At 35.3% G+C, this 18,814-nt stretch overlaps 2 protein-coding genes across 2 annotated transcripts; both read left to right on the top strand.

The window, feature by feature from the left end:
* Positions 1 to 3,181: 3,181 nt before the first annotated feature.
* LOC100156728 (olfactory receptor 4K2-like) lies at positions 3,182 to 5,077 on the top strand. Its single transcript, XM_021082092.1, has one exon. The coding sequence runs from the start codon at positions 3,779 to 3,781 to the stop codon at positions 4,730 to 4,732; it is 954 nt and encodes a 317-aa protein (XP_020937751.1). The 5' UTR covers positions 3,182 to 3,778; the 3' UTR covers positions 4,733 to 5,077.
* Positions 5,078 to 16,417: 11,340 nt separating this feature from the next.
* Positions 16,418 to 17,521, top strand: LOC100524094 (olfactory receptor 4K15-like). Its single transcript, XM_003128593.2, has one exon. It carries the CDS (start codon positions 16,550 to 16,552, stop codon positions 17,519 to 17,521), a length of 972 nt encoding a protein of 323 aa, XP_003128641.1. The 5' UTR covers positions 16,418 to 16,549.
* Positions 17,522 to 18,814: the final 1,293 nt, after the last annotated feature.

Genomic DNA, 18,814 nt, shown 5'->3' with positions numbered 1-18,814 from the left:
TATTTCTCAGAGGTTTACTTGTTATTGGATATAATTTTCTATGAATTGCCTATTTAGATTTTCTGGCCAGTTTTTTTCCTATTGAAACTTTTTTCTTATCAATTTACAGGTGCTTACATACTAAGGAAATAAAAAGTTTTCTATCATATATATCACAAATATTTTCTCACATATTATTTCCTTTTCATTTTGTACACAATTTTCATTTGAATAAGCATAAAATATGCTTACTTTAAATCAGCTTTATTAGGAATAATTTATATTTAAGAATACAATTGAATTAGTTTTGACAAATGCATGTAGTTGTATAACTCCTTCATATTTCCATCACCCCCAAAACTTTCCTCATATTTCTTTATCATAAATCTCCTACTTTCTAATCCTGAAGTCTGGACACTGCTGATCTGCTTCCTATAAAGCAGTTTTGTACTTTTTCCTTTTAAAAATTTTCAGATAAAGAGAAATATAGTATGTAGACTTTTATGCCTGGCTACTGTAATTAATTAATTAATTAATTAATTATTGCTCTTTAGGGCAGCACCTGTGGCATATGGAAATTCCCAGGCTACCGGCTGAGTTGGAGCGGAGCTGTAGCTGCCAGCCTATACCACAGCCACAGCAATGCAGGATCCAACTTGTACTAGCCAGATTCGTTTCTGCTGAGCCACAATGGGAACTCCTTAAATTAGTCCACTGGTTCTCAACTAGGGATGGTTTTGCCTCCTTGGGGGACATTTGGTAATATTTGGAAACATTTTTGATTGTCATCATTTAGGCAGGGTGAGAGGTGTTAGTGGCTTGTAGTAGATGGAGGCTGAGGATGCTGCATAACTTTTACAGTGCACAGGACCACACTCTACAACAAGCAATTACCTTTTCCAAAAGAGCAACAATGCTGAGATGAGAAACCATGATTAGGATAAAACTTTTGAGGTTCACTCATGTTTTCTGCATGTGTCAATTAACACATGCTGGGTAGTATTTCATTATATGGATATTTCTTTACATTTTTTGGCTGACTAGTATTTCATTATATGAGTACACAATCTAACGACTAGTCAATGGACATTTGTTTTTTTGTGTTTGTTTTTTTCCTCTTTTGGACTATAATGAACAAAGTTACTATGAAATGTCACATATGGCTTTTTGTGGACTTGTGCTTTCATTGCCTTTGGTTAGATACCTAAGAGAATTTTTACTGATTTACATGGTAATTGTATGTTTCACTTTATATAATCTGGCATGCTATTTTCTCAAATGATTGTACCATTCTGCATTCCCACCAGCAATATGTGAGAGTTATAAAAGCATTCTGTTGGGAGCAATGGTGGAATCATGTGCTGAATCTGCTCGTTATGTGGCGCATGATACTTCTGCCCATATTACAGTGAAGAGAGCAAGTCATGTTTCCAGGGCTTTGGTGAATAAAATGGGAATTATACTCTTCTCACAGCAATGGAGGGTCCCTAAAGAGATGGACTAGGTGGATTAAGATAGCAAATTGCATAATAAATAAATAACTCATAGTGACAGTTTCTTTCTTTCTTTCTTTTGTCTTTTGTCTTTTTAGGGCCACTCCCATGGCATGTGGAAGTTCCCAGGCTAGGGGTTGAATCAGAGCTGTAGCGGCAGGCCTACATCACAGCCAGTGCAACTCCAGGCCCAAGCCACATCTGCGACCTTCACCACATCTGCGACCTTCACCACAGCTCACGGCAATGCTGGATCCTTAACCGACTGAGTGAGGCCAGGGATCTGTGTCCTTGTGGATGCTAGTCAGATTTGTTTCCGCTGAGCCATCGTAGGAACTCCTTTAACTCTTATTTTATTATTCCCAATAACACTCACGTTACCGATACCTTAGTTGAAGGGATCTCCTTATACATATTTAATAATCTCCTGCCTAAAATTTCTTTCTTTTCCAAATAATCTGTTTAAATCCTTAACAAAAATATTGATATCAAATTGTCATAACTTTGCCTACAATTTTACAATGAATCTTTGTCATCTTTTATATTGTTATATTTTAGAGGGTCATCATTCTCGTTCTTCCAACCGGCTGACCAAATATCTTTGTTCCTGCAAGTAAGTTCCACCATTTTTTTTTCCCACATGTGTTTTTTTTTTTTTTTTTTTTTTTCCTTGCGATACAAAATCTTAGTATTCATTATAGATCAAGTTCATGACATTTCTTCTGCAAGAACACTTTCTGGATTAAGTAAGCATATTATATATTTTCCTTTACCTAAAATTCAGTTCACTCATGATCTCTGAGAATTGGTTGTATACTTGATTTATTTGGCTGTATTTTTTACCAATTGTTTTATTTATGGGTGTTCGACATCTACAAAGAAATTATAAATTACTTGAAGCACAATGAGGTGTTCCTGGATGATATTCTCCACTGTCTCCAGAATAGGATTAGATAGTCAAGACTGCTTATTAGGGTTTGTTGACTTGATATCTCCTGCTACCTCTTAAATGATGTCTTTCCCAACTTCCATTCTCTGAATCTCTCAGGTCCAGGTTAAAAACAAACATTGTAAATTCCCATAAGACTCTAGATATATCTTCCTGTTATGAACTAAATAATACCATCTTTGTTGTTTAATAGATCCCATTGTGATACAATTTCTTGGTCAATTCCCAAGTTCCTATAACATCCATTTTTATCTACAACTGCTAAATCACTGATAGTTCAACAAGGTCATTTATTTATACTTAAAATTACCTCATACATTCTCTGTCACAACCTTTTTAATACTCTGAAGAGTCTAAAGCCCCGATTCTGCTTAGATCTGGTAAGCAAAGGTGTTTTTGCTCTCTGCCTTTCCTTCTACCATCTTCTAACCCCTACTCCATGGAGCTGAGGTCAATAAATAGTTTGCATATGTTGGCATATATAAAAGGAGAATTCAAACAAGAGTAGAATTCAAACAATGAGATTGATCTTTGAGCTCTTTCCCATATAAGTAATGTGATATATTCTTTAGAAGACAAGGTAAAACTTTAAGTCATTGAATTACAAATATTTGCAGGAGAAAACTCCTATTTAAAAAAGCAATTGAGAGAAAAGAAGTTAAATGCCCTTCTTTGGGCCGTATGTCTATATTGTAGTATATTTATTCCACTGGGTAAATACCAGAAATACTAATTTTCTCTGTGTTTCCAATGGGTCTAAATCTGTGAATATGTTAACAATTATCTGGAAATTTATAAGAGTTCTGCAACTGTTCACTGAAGTCTCTATGATGTTGCTTAAGAGCTCATGTCCCATATATGTGATATCATTTTTACATGTTCTTTCAGTAAGGATAACCTTATGGATGAATTCTAAATGACTAAACCTCTGTGTATGTGGTGTGAGTGTGTGTGTGTGTGCATGTGTGTTTGTGTTTAGCATATAGTTAGCCCAGAATAAGTTCCCATTTAATGTGAGCTACCACCTTTAAAGTTATACAAATAAATGAATGGACAAATATGTAGAAAAGTAGATCTGTTAAGGATGATATAATCTCGTTTGGATGGCTCATTGGCATTAGAAAGTAAAGAGTTATGTTCTTTATGACTTAAGTGATATTTCACTGTGATACCTAATACCCTATCTTTCAAACCAATATACCAAATAAAGATGAAAGTAATATTAAAGATAAGCTTTTATAGAGGAAAAAAGTCTGTGAAAGTGGATTCTTGGAAATAGAGCTTTTGCTTCAATGGAATCATACTTTCCCTTGATTTGTTTTCTTCGGTAACAGGTTTTCACCTATCAGTCAGGACAATGGATGTGGCCAACAAGTCTACAGTTTGTGAATTTGTTTTGCTAGGACTCTCTAATTCCTGGAAACTACAGATGTTTTTCTTCGTGGTGTTTTCAGTGTTTTATGTGGCTACAATGGTGGGTAATAGCCTCATAATCATCACAGTTATAGCTGACTCTCACCTACACTCTCCTATGTATTTCCTGCTTGCCAACCTTTCCATCATTGATATGTCTCTTGCTTCATTTGCTGCCCCTAAGATGATTACAGACTACCTCACTGGACACAGAAACATCTCCTTTGATGGCTGCATCATCCAGATATTTTTTCTACACCTTTTTACCAGTACTGAGATTATTTTGCTTATGGCTATGTCTTTTGATCGGTATACAGCAATATGTAAGCCTCTCCGCTATGCTTCAATTATAAGTCCCCAGGTGTGTGTTGCTCTTGTGATGGTTTCCTGGGTTGTCGGGGTCATGCATTCAATGAGCCAGGTTATATTTGCTCTCACGTTACCATTCTGTGGTCCTAATGAAGTATATAGCTTTTTGTGTGACCTTCCTGTGGTGTTCCAGCTGGCATGTGTGGATACTTATGTACTGGGCCTCTTTATGATCTCAGCTAGTGGCATAATTGCCTTGTCCTGCTTTATTCTTTTATTCAATTCTTATGCGATTGTCCTGGTTACTATCAAGAAACATTCTTCAAAAGGATCATCTAAGGTCCTTTCTACTTGCACAGCTCATTTCATTGTTGTTTTCATGTTCTTTGGGCCCTGCATCTTCATCTACATGTGGTCACTAAGCAGTTTTCTGATAGACAAGGTCCTGTCTGTGTTTTATACCATCTTTACTCCCATTCTAAACCCAGTAACCTATACTTTGAGAAATCAGGAAGTGAAGACAGCTATGAGGAAACTGAAGAATAAGCTTCTGAATTCTAACAAGACAATGCCTTTGCATTATTTTTAGTTTTAACTTCTAGTTTTATTCCTGGGCATTAAAGTGTCACAATGTTTGTATACACAGCCTGTGTTAAGCTCTTATTTCTGTGGTTCCTAATTGCAATTGTCAAAATTTGTGAAAGCACAAGATAAATTCATGTTAAAACTATTCTCATACATATATTTTAAATTTTAGAAAAGCAAGTTGGCAGAAGGAGTTTCACCAAGAAATAAAGAAGAAGATCTATAAAAATGCCAAGATTGATTGTCTCAGGAGATTCAATACTAACATTCTATTTATTGGAAAAGAGGAAAAGAAAATAAGAAGAGAAAGTAGATATCAAAAAAAGAACTAGGGGATTCTCATGTGGTGCAGTGTTGTCACTGCAGAAGCTTGGGTCATGACTGTGGTATGAGTTCAGTCCCTAACCTGGGGATTTCCACATTTCCATCATTTTGTTGAGGCCCCCCCCCAAAAAAAAAGAAGAACTAGGAAATAATGACACATATGTACAACTAACAACTGAGTTACTCAGAGAATTGTCCCAAAGTACAACAAATTATTGAATATCTATAAGCCTTAGAAATTAAATATTTCTATAGGAGTAGCCTCTAATGCTAGACTGATCCTCTACAGACATCCCTCAGTCATTACTACTTAACACTTAAACAAATTTGTGAGTTCTTCTATTAAAGAAACTCTGAATATATTTCATTACAAATGTTGATGAAGTACAAAGAAAATGATGTAAGTAGAAAGGTCACCACCACTAACCTTTAGCTGATAAGTAAGGAAATACAGCCATGATAACTCCTTCTGATAATATAGGCTGAATAAAGAGGCTAGAGAATTCTACAGACAAAAAGTAATATGAAATGAGTTTAAAAGTAGTACACTTTGTTTTGTACAGACACTAATGCCAGTTTAATGCCTGGAAAATTAAAACTAGAATTAAATTAAGACAAAAGAGTTTATGGTAATAGTGAATCAATGGAGAGCTTATTTATGTTTTCCTTTAAAAAAGTATATTGTTGAATACTTTCGTTAAATTACTTTTTCCTTTTACTATTTGGATGCAAAAGTAAGAAATCTGTGCTTAGGAATATACTGTTAATGTAATAAGCACATTTTATAAACAATTTTTTTTTTAAATAATAACGTTAGGTTCAAAATGAGCTTGAAGATACACAATGTATCACTGTCACCTGCTGGTAGATACAGGAATTGCAAGCATCAAAGGATGAGAAATTTCTTGGATGCCTTATTTGCAAATCATCTGCTTTAACTCTTGGTAAACATAAACAGTTATTTGGAATTCACTATATGATACTTATGAAATATGGTGTCCAGAATATTATTCAACTAGTATCCATGAGAAGAAAGATCTGTTGCAATCACAATATTTGATAAATATCAAGTTGTTATTCTTTTCTGGCATTATTGAGTAAATAGAGAAAATCAAGAATAACAGATGAACTAATTACCATTGACAAGACAGAAATTAAGTAAATGAAATATCCAGTGTTTCATTTTAAGCCAAATGATAAGAGGGATGTTTCTTCCTCAATGTGTTTTTATCTTATTCATTAATGTATTAAGGAAATAAGTAAACAATTTTAGAATTTAAAAGTGTGATATTGTGTTTAAACCTAGGCATTTTTGAAATTGTTGAATAAAATGTCTACAGTATTAACATGAGAATAAAATCTGTTTATGTCTGCAAAATAATGGCATAATTCTATTTGAAATAGGGATAAAAACAGACAAATTTTGGTTGTGAGTATGTATTTTCTCTCAGTTTCAGTTACATGTGAAAATATGTTTAGGATCAAGGAACTCATTTATTTTTATTTATTTTATTTTATTTTATTTTTGTCCTTTTTCCATTTCTAGGGCCGCTCGTGCGGCATATGGAGGTTCCCAGGCTAGGGGTCGAATTGGTGCTGTAGCTGCAGGCCTACACCAGAGCCACAGCAATGCGGGATCCAAGCCATGTCTGCAACCTACACCACACCTCATGGCAACACTGGATCCTTAACCCACTGAGCAAGGCCAGGGATCGAACCCATAACCTCATGGTTCCTAGTCGGATTCGTTAACCACAGAGCCACGACGGGAACTCCAGGAACTCATTTATATATAAATTTTCTAACCGGTGTTTTAGAGGTGCTCCAAATAACTCTTTCAAATAATGTATTTATTTTAACAGGAAATACGTTTTAAAATGAACTGATTTTTACATGATAAAACTATAGAGAGTTTTTATTTTTATTAATTTTTCTTCCATATGCACCCACAGCATATGGAAGTTCCTGGGATAGGATTTTCATTGGAGTTGCAGCTGCCAGCCTATGCCACAGCCATGGCAATGCCAGATCTGAGCTGCACCTCCAACTTATCCTACAGCTTGTGGTAATGCAGGATCCTTAACCTACTGAGTGAGGCCACGGATTGAACCTTCATCTTCAGCGACACTATGTTGGGTTCAAATCTGCTAAGCTACAGTGGGAACTCTCTGGAAACTTTAAAGAGGTGTCATCAATCTTGAGTGCTTATGTGGACAATTTTAAAATCCAATGACATTTGTGAAAACTTCAACAATATAACTCATCAGCAAACAACTCTGTAAGGCAAGTCAATATTGAGATTGAGTTTTTGGATTGACAGTGAGGCTGTGTATCTGCAAATGAAAAGGCAGCCTCTGGAGAACTTCCATGTATAAAGGAGACTACCATTTTCCTTGATGGTTCAGCATGAGGGGTCAACATACAAGATACCTACCTCTACATATCACATAAACACTTAGATCTTAATTAGGAGGTAGAGGTGGATTGTTTTATCACCATGTCTTCTCAACATGCTGCTGACACTCTTGCCAAGGGTAAGTGGAGTGACATGGCCACAGCCTCCTTTAGCTGTTAGTAAAGATGGTGCCATTTGCCACTGGGGCATTTTGAGGCAGAAATAATGTCTTGAAAAGCATGCTAGGTGAAGAGAAACAAGCTGGTATAAACATAGCAGGTTGAGGATAGCTTTAGATGGTCCAAATTTCCAGTAACCCAACTGAGGAAACATTGAGATACAGAGGATTTACAAGGAGACAATGAGGACAAACAACCTCATATTCCCTCGGGTGTTTGGAAAGCTTGGCAATGCCAAATCTATGAGCTTTTAAAAACTGTAAAAAGCTGTTTTGTAAAATTTAGCAATATCATTGAAGGCAGGTGAAAAAACTCTTAAAATCTGGTCTAGATGAAATGATAAATGTAAATTGTAATGCATGAGAGAATTGGATATATGTAATGACAATAAAAACTATAAATGATGTATACTTCCAAAAATATTGGAGGAAAATTTGAGAATATTATATAGTGTAGTGAGGGGTGGATTTACACTGAAGACTGAGTTTTAGACCCCTGTTTTGCATGGGTTTCTTCCAAAGACTTAGAATGGACCCCAGCAGCCATTTGTTCATAATTTTGACCTTTTTTTTTTTTTTTTTTTTTTTTTTTTTAAGGAAGTCCCCTTAGATTGTACAAACTTTAGGCTCTGCAGAATCTGGATCCACCCTGAGTGTATGGGTAAAGTGTCTTAGACTTGGGCATCTTTTGTCAGGATTAAATGCCTATTCTGTTTGTTGGTGGTATAAACTTGGGCAAGATACCTAATGTTCCTCAGCCTCAGTTTCTACATCTGTGAAAGGATATAGTTATGGTACCTGCACCCCAAAGTTGTTTGAGGAATAAAGGACATATAAAGCACATAAATCTTAGATCAATAAATATTACTATGGCATCATTTCAAACAACTCTGGATATTTTTACAGAACTTAATACTCTCCTGAGCTAACAATTGATATGTTTAATTTGAAAGGTAAATTTTTATTTTATAAATTTGAAATATTTATGTTGGTATAAATGGTGTATAAAATTAATATATATCAAGATTAACTTAGAAAATTAAAAGTAACTTCCATTAGAAAACTACATTGGTTCTTCTATTAATTCAAGCCTTTAGAAACTTGTTTTTTTTTCACTGCTCATAATTTTTGTAAGAAGAAATTCTAATTTTTTGTTTAATCATTATGCAATTTCTTCTTTACAATGAGTAATTATTAAATTATTTGTTTTAGATTGGATTTTCACCACAATTTTTGTCAGAATAAGAATGATGATATATTGCGGAGGGAGTGGGATGGACTGGGAGTTGGGAGTTAGTAGATACAAACTATTAAATTTAGAATGAATAAACAATGAGGTCCTATTGTATAGCACAGGGAACTATGTCCAGTCTCTTGGGATCAAACATGGTGGAAGATAATATAAGAAAGGGAATGTATACATATGTATGACTGGGTCACTTTGCTGTACAGTAGAAATTGGCACAACAATGTAAATCAATTATACTTTAATAAAAATTAAAAAAAGAATACTGATATTTGATCTTTCAATATTATTAAGGTGAAGATATAGATGAATGCATCGATTAGTGAATAGTAACTTAGATAAGTAAAATTTTGTATATGAACCGTTTTATGTGAAGAATTATTCTACCCTGATAAGGGCCTGAGATAATGTGATCACTAGGCTCTGCTGTCAAAAGGAAGAAGTTCTTTATTTTTGTCTTTTTTAGGGCCTCACTTGCAGCATATGGAAGTTCCCCGGCTAGGGGTCAAATCGGAGCTGTAGCCACCGGCCTACACCACAGCCACAGCAACAACAAATCTGAGCTGCATCTGTGACCTACGCCACAGCTCATGGTAACGCAGGATCTTTAACCTAGTAAGTGAGGCCGGGGATTGAACCTGTGTCCTCATGAATATTAGGCAGATTTGCTTCCACTGAGCCACAATGGGGACTCCAAGAAATTCTTTGTAGATGCTGTCATTTGAATATATTCAGACTTGGGATAGATGTGTTTTCAACCTTAAACAATGACCAATGAAATCTTGCTTTCCGAATAAGCTTTTATCACAAACAGCGCAAAGGTGATGAGAGAACTGAAATAACCCTCTTTTTCCTCCTGTGTCTTCCCTATTACTATTTTGCATGGTGATTTTGAGATGCATGTATCCGGATTGAAAACTGGGAGGAGAAAAGAACCATGGAAACCTAATTTGTGTGAACGTCTTGCATGTACTGTCAGATGCCAATAAAATCTAGTCTTTGACAGTCTTTCAGTTTACTGTCATGATGCTTCTGTTGTGATGATTAATCTCATAAAGATCAGGGTACTTTTTACTGTAAATTATTTTAAATGTTATTAATTATACTGTGAGATAAATATGTACAATTTATGCTAGAGTAAGAAGGACCAACATCCACACAGGACTGTAAGATCATGGGTTGATGTAGCCTGCAGAGTTGCTGGTATATCTTAACTGACATTTTATCTTTTTCTTTCTGATATTTTTTTGTTAAATAAATACAGCTAGAAAGTGCACTTAAATTAGGATTTTTTTTTACATAACCATGTTTCTATCTCTACTTTTACATTTTGTCAGAGAATAATAATGTTGATTGGATTTAGTGAAGCAAACAAAACCACTGGGTATACTAAGCAGATTTAACAAAGTGCATTAGACGCTCATTGAAAGAGTTGGAGAAGCAGGACTTGGGGGCCAGTTCTTCAGTTGTTAGCTTCCAGAATAGAACTCTTTTAAGGTAAAAAGCCTCAAAATGCTACTGCCTCTGCCTCACCATCTTCAACAGCTGTGTAGCTAATGCATAGTCTCTAGAAGACAGATCAGGCTGCCACAATCACTTCTCCCTTGCATCTCATCTTCTTGCTCACCAGCAGCGATTATGTTGGTACTGCTTTCTGCCTCACCCCTGCCTTCTAAAGCTCATATTAGTGCATCTAATTGGTGGAACCTAATTTGCATAGAAAAACTTGGCTTAAAAAATCAGTTTATAGATTTCAAGTATTTTTTAATGCAACAGAAAACATCTTAGAGGAGGATGGATTGGAAGCTGAGTCAATGAATAATATCTATCATAACAATATTCATTTTTCATTATTAGAACCTTTTAACTGCAGAGTAAAATCAATTAAAGAAAAGTACCCCAAATGTATAGCACAATAAAGTATAAGCCAAACACCATTATAACCATATTCCAGTTTACAATATAGAACGTTACCAGTCATCCCTGAAGTTCTCACATTTGTCCATCTCAAACACAACTCTCTCTCCTTCCCAAATTAACCATACCTGGACTTTTCTAGTAAATTCTTTGCAGTTATGTTTACATCTATACCCAATTATACATCCTGAGACTTTCCAATTTCATCTTGTTCACTTCCTTTCCTTTTCTTTTAATCTTTAAGTCTCCTTCCCACCATTCCTTCTTTTTTTATGCAATTTATCCTTCAAAGAACCTCAGCTATTCACTCTGCAGCATCTCCCCAAGTCTGAAATACTGTGGTTGTGTGCATAGAGTACAGAACAGCATGTACCTCTGTCCTCTGTATTTTCTGCAAATCATGGACCCCAGAGACTTGATCACATTGTTTGATACTTTCTGCAGGACACGCTATAGGTGGGGTTCTGTTCTTTCATTTGGAGAAACTTGAAGTCTTGCTGTCTTTTTGGAATCATAGCAGCTATTGTTCAATATCACAGCCTGTAGGCAATGCCTTACTCATTTTTGTTGTCTGAGCCTTGTTCTCCATGATTGTCCTCAGGAAGGCCTCTAAGGACCATCAAAGAGATAGATGAAGGATGAGAGAATGCCACATGCTCCCCTCCATGCACTTCAACTCTTATAAACATAGGTTTAATTATGTTTTTTTCCTAGTCTCCTAAGTAAAATTGCTAAGTGCAAGAGTCAATGGTATAAATTTTTAGACACTGTTAACTGCACATCTATAATAGTTGATGCATTTTGCATTCTCACTTGTAATATATGAGAGTGCTTCTTAGCCTGAGCTGTGAAAATTTGAATTTTTACCAATATAATATATGAGAGATGATATTTCAGTGTAGTTCTACTTTTAAAAACTGAAGTTCTTGAAATAAAACCAAATAATTTAGTACGGTTATCAGTGAAATCCAAATATAGTTCTTGAAGAGGCAAAACAAACAAACAAAAGAACAGACCAGGACTGAACAGCAACAACAACACTAAAGACCTATACTATACAAGGAGTCACTAGGGATTAGAAAAAAGGCCACAAATTCACATGTTGAGGAGATGAAACAACTAAAGAATGCTATATATATAGAAGCAGAAGACAGTAGACTTACTAAGATGAATTTACTAAATTTTCAGGAAAGCATAAGTTGCCATATTTTCTTAAAGAGAAGAAGAAAAGTGAAGTTGCTAATACCTATGGCATATATTGAAAAAGAGGTCAAATTTGCTATCCTATAGAAGACATGGGACACATTCAAGTTTTTTTTTCTTTTTTCTTTCCTTTTTTTTAGGGCTGCACCCACATCACATGGACGTTCCCAGGCTAGGGATCAAATTGGAGCTACAGCTGCTGGCCTATGCCACAGCAACATCAGATCCGAGCTGTGTCTGCAATCTACACATAGCTCAGGACAGATCCTTAACCCACTGAGTGAGGCCAGGGATTGAACCTGCAACCTCATGGATCCTGGTCGGATTTGTTTCCATGCACCACGACAGGAACTCCCCGCATTCAAGCTTATGAACAAAATCTCCCAAACCTTCAAAGAACCAATAAAACTAGGGATAAAGTACTTTTATGAGTCGATTATTGTCTCAATACCAAAACCGGATGTGGATAGCACAACTTCAAAATACTACAGGTCAGTTTCACCTGTGCAAAAATCCTACATTAAAAAAAAATTGTACATAAAACCCAGGTTATTCTTTTCTCATATAATACATCATAAGTAGGATATACGCTAGGTGTGCAAATATATTCACATTGAAGGCTCTATTGGTGATACTTAATAGTTAAGATTAGAAGAGGAATTCATTACATATCCTTATTGTGGGGGATTAGATATTCTCTGATGAGTTTTTTCCATATTCTGACTAAGGTGGAGAATATCACTAAAGAGTCAGTTCTTCATAAAATATTTCAGAAATTCTCATATGTCAAAATTTCCCTAAATCTATTAGAAACATAGTTCCTGTAATCAGTAGAAGTAAGAGCCAGGGAAAGAGTCTGAGGGCTGAGGGGAAGCTGAAAGTGATTTGACTTTTTGAACATAAGCCGTTTTCCTTATTCAATGAAACAGCAAACTTCTAATGACAATGAATCACCATGGGACACCTCTGTCCTCCCAAAATCCCAATTCATTCCTCAGTCCTGAACAAAATGTGGAAACAATGAAGTGGGAATCCAGTCAAATAGAGTGCTGAGAAGAGGTGGTTTGCCTAAGTCAATAGTCATTCTAGTTATACATCTGATCCAGCTCTCTTATAGGAGCATTTAATTTGAAAGGAGCCAAAATTTGCTTCAACGTTCTTGCAATATGCAGATAATTAAACCAGGTATGTTTTCTTCATTTGGTGTCAAGCACTTGCTCAATCTAATTTCTCTGGATTTTTTCCTTCGAAAATGTTAATGAGGTCTTTAACCACAGAAAGTAACTCTGAGCAACTGCTTGTGCTGTTTGGACTTACAGTTTTGTTCAAATTCCTTTACCTCAACTGCAAACTATTTCCATTCATGACAGTCTGGCACATAGAATTTTACTTTGGGTGTGATAGAAAATGGATTAGGGATTAATTTCTGTAATATTTGAGCTGATTTTATTTTAAGGTTTTTCTTCTAAAAAACTGAGAAGTGACTCTACAAAAGCATGGGGATGGAGACATTATTTTATATTTATCATAGTTCAGCACAGCCCAGTCCAGCATCCAGATAAAAATGGCACTCAGTGGAAGAATACAGAGTCATACTGTAAGGATTTCTGGATTTCTTCCAGTATTTTTATTCCTCCCCTTCCCACACCTATTAATTTCTCATTCACTTTCACTACTAGAAAGTTGTCATTTCATAGGTTACTGACCAAATAAAAAAAATACGGTCAAGAATAATTTTACTCCCAATGTTTCTTAAACCCATACTTTCTCCTTTTGTATATAAATTCCCTTTCCCACAAGAGAATGCAAATGAGAGGCTGCTCCTTCCGCTCCTAGTGATAATTATTGATCTAAATGTCCTTTGGAATGGTTTCATTTTAGTTATTTTGTCACAGCATTCATTGTTTATTCTCCTGGTTTAATTTTTTTTTTTTTTTTTGGTTGTGCCTGTGGCATGCAGAAGAGATGTTCCTGGGTCAGGGATTGAACATGTGCCACACCTGTGACCCAAGCCTCAGCAGTGACAATGCCAGATATTGAACCTGTTGAGCCACCATGGGATTCCTTTTGATTATTTTTTTAATGCTCAAATTTTTGGAAGGAACTTTGTAAACTGTAAGATAGCAATAACCCATCTAGCAAATATTATCAGAGGATAAAATTTTCCAAGCTAATACATTTTAAACTACAAACTTATCTCTTTAAGCAAAAAGTATTAACCATTTTGAAAAACAAAATATATATCACTTCCTATCTTTTTAACTAGAAAGGGATAATTAAGTTCATCTATGGTACATTTAATAATATTCATTTTATATCAACTGCCTAAACTCAGCTCCTCTCATCCTCTAATATGGATAATTCAATTTGTCACATACACATACTCTTTTTTTTTTTTTTAAATACATATTGGAGTATAGTTGACCCACAATGTTGCATTAGTTTCAGGTGTACAGCAAAGTTAATCAGCCATATTTACAAATACATCCATTCTTTTTTTCCAATATAGGTTATTTCAAACTTTTGAGTAGATTTTCTTGTGCTACACAGTAGGTTCTTGCCAATAGTGTGTATATGTTATTCCCACCCTCACAATCCCTTCTTCCCCCCACTAGTTTGTTTTACTTATGATAACCATAAGATTGGCTTTGAAATCTGTGAGCTTGTTTGTTTCATAAATAAGTTTTTTGTATCATTTTATTAGATTCCACATATAAGCGATATCATGTAATATTTATCTTTCTCTCTTTGACTTCACTCAGTATGACAATCTCTAGGTCCATCCATGTTGCTACAAATGGTATTATCTCATTCTTTTTTTATAGCTGAACAGTATTCCACTGTGTATATGTACGACATCTTCTCTTCTTTTCCATTCCTTTGTCAATGGACATCTAGGCTGCTTATATGACTTGGCTACTGTAAATAGAGATGCAGGGAGAATTGGGGTGCATATATCTTTTCAAATTATGGTTTTCTCCAGATATATGCACAAGTGTGGGATTGTTGGATCAAAGATGGGCAGAAGATCTGGGTGGATATTTCTCTAAAGAAGAGAGATGGCCAAAAGAAACTTTGTCACATACTCCTAATTCATACCTTTTAGATTCCATTAGAAACTATACTATCAGCATTTGTGGAAAGAGCTTTTAAGCTCTGGGGTGAAGTTCTGGATTAGTATAATATTGAGCATATTAGTTAACCTTTCTGAGACTTTATTTCCTTCTAAGAAAAATGGGAGCAATAATCTCCTCCTTATCAGATTATTATAAATATTTTAATGTTTCCATACTGCATGTAAAGCACTTTCAAATTACACAGGTTTGCCCACTGACATCATCCTTTTACTTCATAAATTTTTATGGAGACTGATACTTATTACTTATAACATAGAAAATGAAAAATGAGAATATTTTTCCTAAAAGAAAAAAACCTATTTTCTTTCCAACTGAAAACTAAACACAGTTTTAAAAATGAACCCTCAAAGTCTTGTCTATCTCTTTGGAAGCTCTTTCTGCATTCTTCCAAAGAAACTGCAGAGAGAACATAGGAAGAATGGATTATTTAATAATCTATTGGCAAATTGTTTATTTTTTCTTTTTTAAAAAGTCTTGTTGAAGTATAGTTGATTTACAAGGTTGTGATAATTTCTGCTGTACAACAAAGTGATTTTTTCAACAGTATGTTATCTTAATTGTTGTTTATTGTCTTCTATTGTTTATTACCTCAACTTTTGCATAATGAGAAGACGTTGTGTGCTGGATAATTCTCAAATAAGTTACCCTAGTTTACTAGGTCAGAGAAATCTTGGTCAGCACCTACCAATTCCGTATCTTGGTTAAAATTCTCCTTTTGGAAGTTTTCAAAATTGGTAAGTGAAATGTTACATTTGGCCTTCAGAACTTTTCAACTATGTTAACAAAATCAGACCTTTGTATTTTATAGCTATTGTTTTATTATCAATATTCTGTACTGACATATTGGCAACCTTCAAGGACTTTATTCCAAACCAAAACAGCTATCATAGCTTCAGGGCCAAAATGGATTAAATTTTAATGGTGTAGTGTGAAGGTTAAATAATAATAAAGGACAGAGCAAAGAGGAGAGAAACTCAGTAAAAGTCACAGGGAAAAAGATAGGTCTGTGTGCCCTCTTAAGAGTTCTCTAAGAATTGAAGCTGTTTGTAGATAATCCCAATCAGATAGTGAAAATCAGCAAGGCAAGAAGGTAGTAAAAATTGTGAATGCCTTAGCATCTCCTACTAATTGTGGTACTTATATGTCGATTTATTTTTTGTTGTTGTTGTTTAGTATCAGATTTAACTCACAAATACATAAATGGAGCTTTTGATTTACTACATCTGCGCCTCATAGATATCCCTCATTAGTAAGGGTAATTGAGAGAAGAAACTATTTGTCAAAATTACAGATAAAATATTTCCTAATAGGAATAACTGTAGAGCATTTATAATTCTTGTTGAGAACAACCCATAAGGATTCGGGTATACTTTTCTTGCTCTTGATAATAATTTACTAATATTTCTCTTTGTAGGTACTTCATGGACCCAGTAAATAATTCTAGGGTGGCTGAGTTTGTGTTGCTGGGACTCTCCAGTTCTTGGGAGCTCCAATACTTCTTCTTCATGTTGTTTAATCTCTTGTATGTCACCATTGTGCTGGGCAACCTCCTCATTGTCCTCACAGTGATCTCTGAACCTGCCCTGCACACACCCATGTACATCATGCTCAGTAATCTTTCTGTTCTTGATGTGTTTCTGGCCACTTATGCAACCCCCAAAATGATCCATGATTTCCTTTATGAACCCAAGACCATCTCCTTTGAGGGCTGCATGGCCCAGATATTCCTACTCCATGTCTTTGCTGGTGGAGAGATGATGCTCCTTGCAGCCATGGCATATGACAGGTATGTAGCCATATGCAAACCTCTCCATTATGCAACCATCATGAACTTGTGCAAATGTACAGGTCTAGTAGTAGGCTCTTGGGTGATTGGGGTCATGCACGCACTGAGCCAGTTAGCTTTCACTGTAAACTTGTCCTTCTGTGGTCCAAACATAGTGGACAGTTATTACTGTGACCTTACTTTGGTCATCAAACTTGCCTGTACAGATCCTTATGTCCCTGAAGTGTTGATGCTTTTGGATAGTGGGCTCATGGGGGTGACTTCATTCGTGCTCTTGCTGATCTCCTACGCAGTCATCCTGGTCACTGTGCGGCAGCGTTCCTCAGTGCACATGGCCAAAGCCCGAAGTACTCTGACTGCCCACATCATTGTAGTGACCCTCTTTTTTGGGCCATGTATCTTCATCTATGCTTGGCCTTTTAGCAACTTTCCAGTAGATAAAGTCCTTTCTGTGTTCTCTACAGTTTTCACACCTATATTGAACCCCATTATCTACACATTGAGAAACAAAGAGGTGAAATCAGCAATGTATAAACTAAAGACCAAGTATGTAAATTCTAGGCTGCTTTCTCAGCTGTCTCTCTCAAGATTAGATTTGTTGAGTTGAGTAGACAGAAAAAAATTGGACTTTACTTTTTTCTTGTGAACACCATTATTTTTTAAAATAATTTGGTTTAAAGTGATAAATGTAATATATGTTCCTTGTTTAATATTTATAATAAAGAAGCTTACATGCAATTATACATTCTCTAACTATACTTACTTTTGGTATAGTTTTATATTTTATAGTTAATTTGCTTATATTTGCTAACTAATATCAGTGACAAGATGTTTAACAAACTATGGTACAATTTATATTGTATGAAATCATAAAATTTAGGTGCATATTCATACTGGCTAAACCTAAAAATTCCATTTCCTTTATAATCTAAAATACTTCAAATAATCTGTAAGATTTAGTTCCAGGACTAAAAACAATCCCATTAATCTTTTTTTCATACATTTTACATCAAAAAGATCCACAGACTAATTTAGCATGTAAAATAATTTTATAAAAACTCAAAAGAACACTTATAAAATCCACCTTTTTTTTTTTTCTTTCTCACATTTAGAACTTAAGGGACTTTACTTAAAAGCTCCACATTTTCTGCAGCTTATATAAAATCACTATATGTTGGTCAGGTACCATTTATTCTTTTACCATTTTATCCCTAAAACTGGGCTTAAATCAAAATATGAGAGTTAAACACTTTGCTGATTTCCTACACAGTCATCCTGGTCACTGTGCGGCATCAGTGACCATCCATAAAATATTTTTATAAACACAGCATATGAAGCTTTAGACTCCTAGCTGTAAGACCATATAAAATAGGACAAGATCCCCATCATACGTGTTCTGAATCAGGCACTTACTGGGTCCTAATACGGTGTCTGCACACTGCTTTAGAAGGCAACAAACTCAAAGGCAGTTACTCTGGAAATCATTGAACATTATGATCTAGAAGCACATTTTGATGTCAGCACAGTATTCTAATCACCTTAACTTCCTTCAAGGTGGTCTCTCTCTAGAATGTCAGGTGCAGCTGATGCAATGAAAGGTAGACAACACAGCATTTACTCTGTGGCGGTTTCCTACTCATACTATGTCTTCACTGTGATTTTTAATAAAATGTGTCCCAAGAACTTGCCACCATCATCTTGATTTTTTTTTTTTAATTTTTATTTGTTGGTCATTTTTGGTGCCACACTCACAGCATATAGAAGTTCGCAGGCTAGGGGATGAATTGGAGATGTAGCTGCTGGTCTATACCACAGCCACAGCAATGCCAGATGCGAGCTGCTTCCACAACCTACATCACAGCTCATGGCAATACAGGATCCTTAACCTACTGAGCAAGGC

The sequence above is a fragment of the Sus scrofa genome, unplaced genomic scaffold, assembly GCF_000003025.6.
Source record: "Sus scrofa isolate TJ Tabasco breed Duroc unplaced genomic scaffold, Sscrofa11.1 Contig498, whole genome shotgun sequence".
Classification (NCBI taxonomy): Eukaryota; Metazoa; Chordata; class Mammalia; order Artiodactyla; family Suidae; genus Sus; species Sus scrofa.
Note: the sequence above shows the minus strand (reverse complement) of the source record. Positions and strands in the feature narration are given on the sequence as shown.

Excerpts from the sequence above, each read along its gene's own strand:
- LOC100156728 (XM_021082092.1), top strand. The coding sequence starts at position 3,779 with ATGGATGTGGCCAACAAGTCTACAGTTTGTGAATTTGTTTTGCTAGGA.
- LOC100524094 (XM_003128593.2), top strand. The coding sequence starts at position 16,550 with ATGGACCCAGTAAATAATTCTAGGGTGGCTGAGTTTGTGTTGCTGGGA.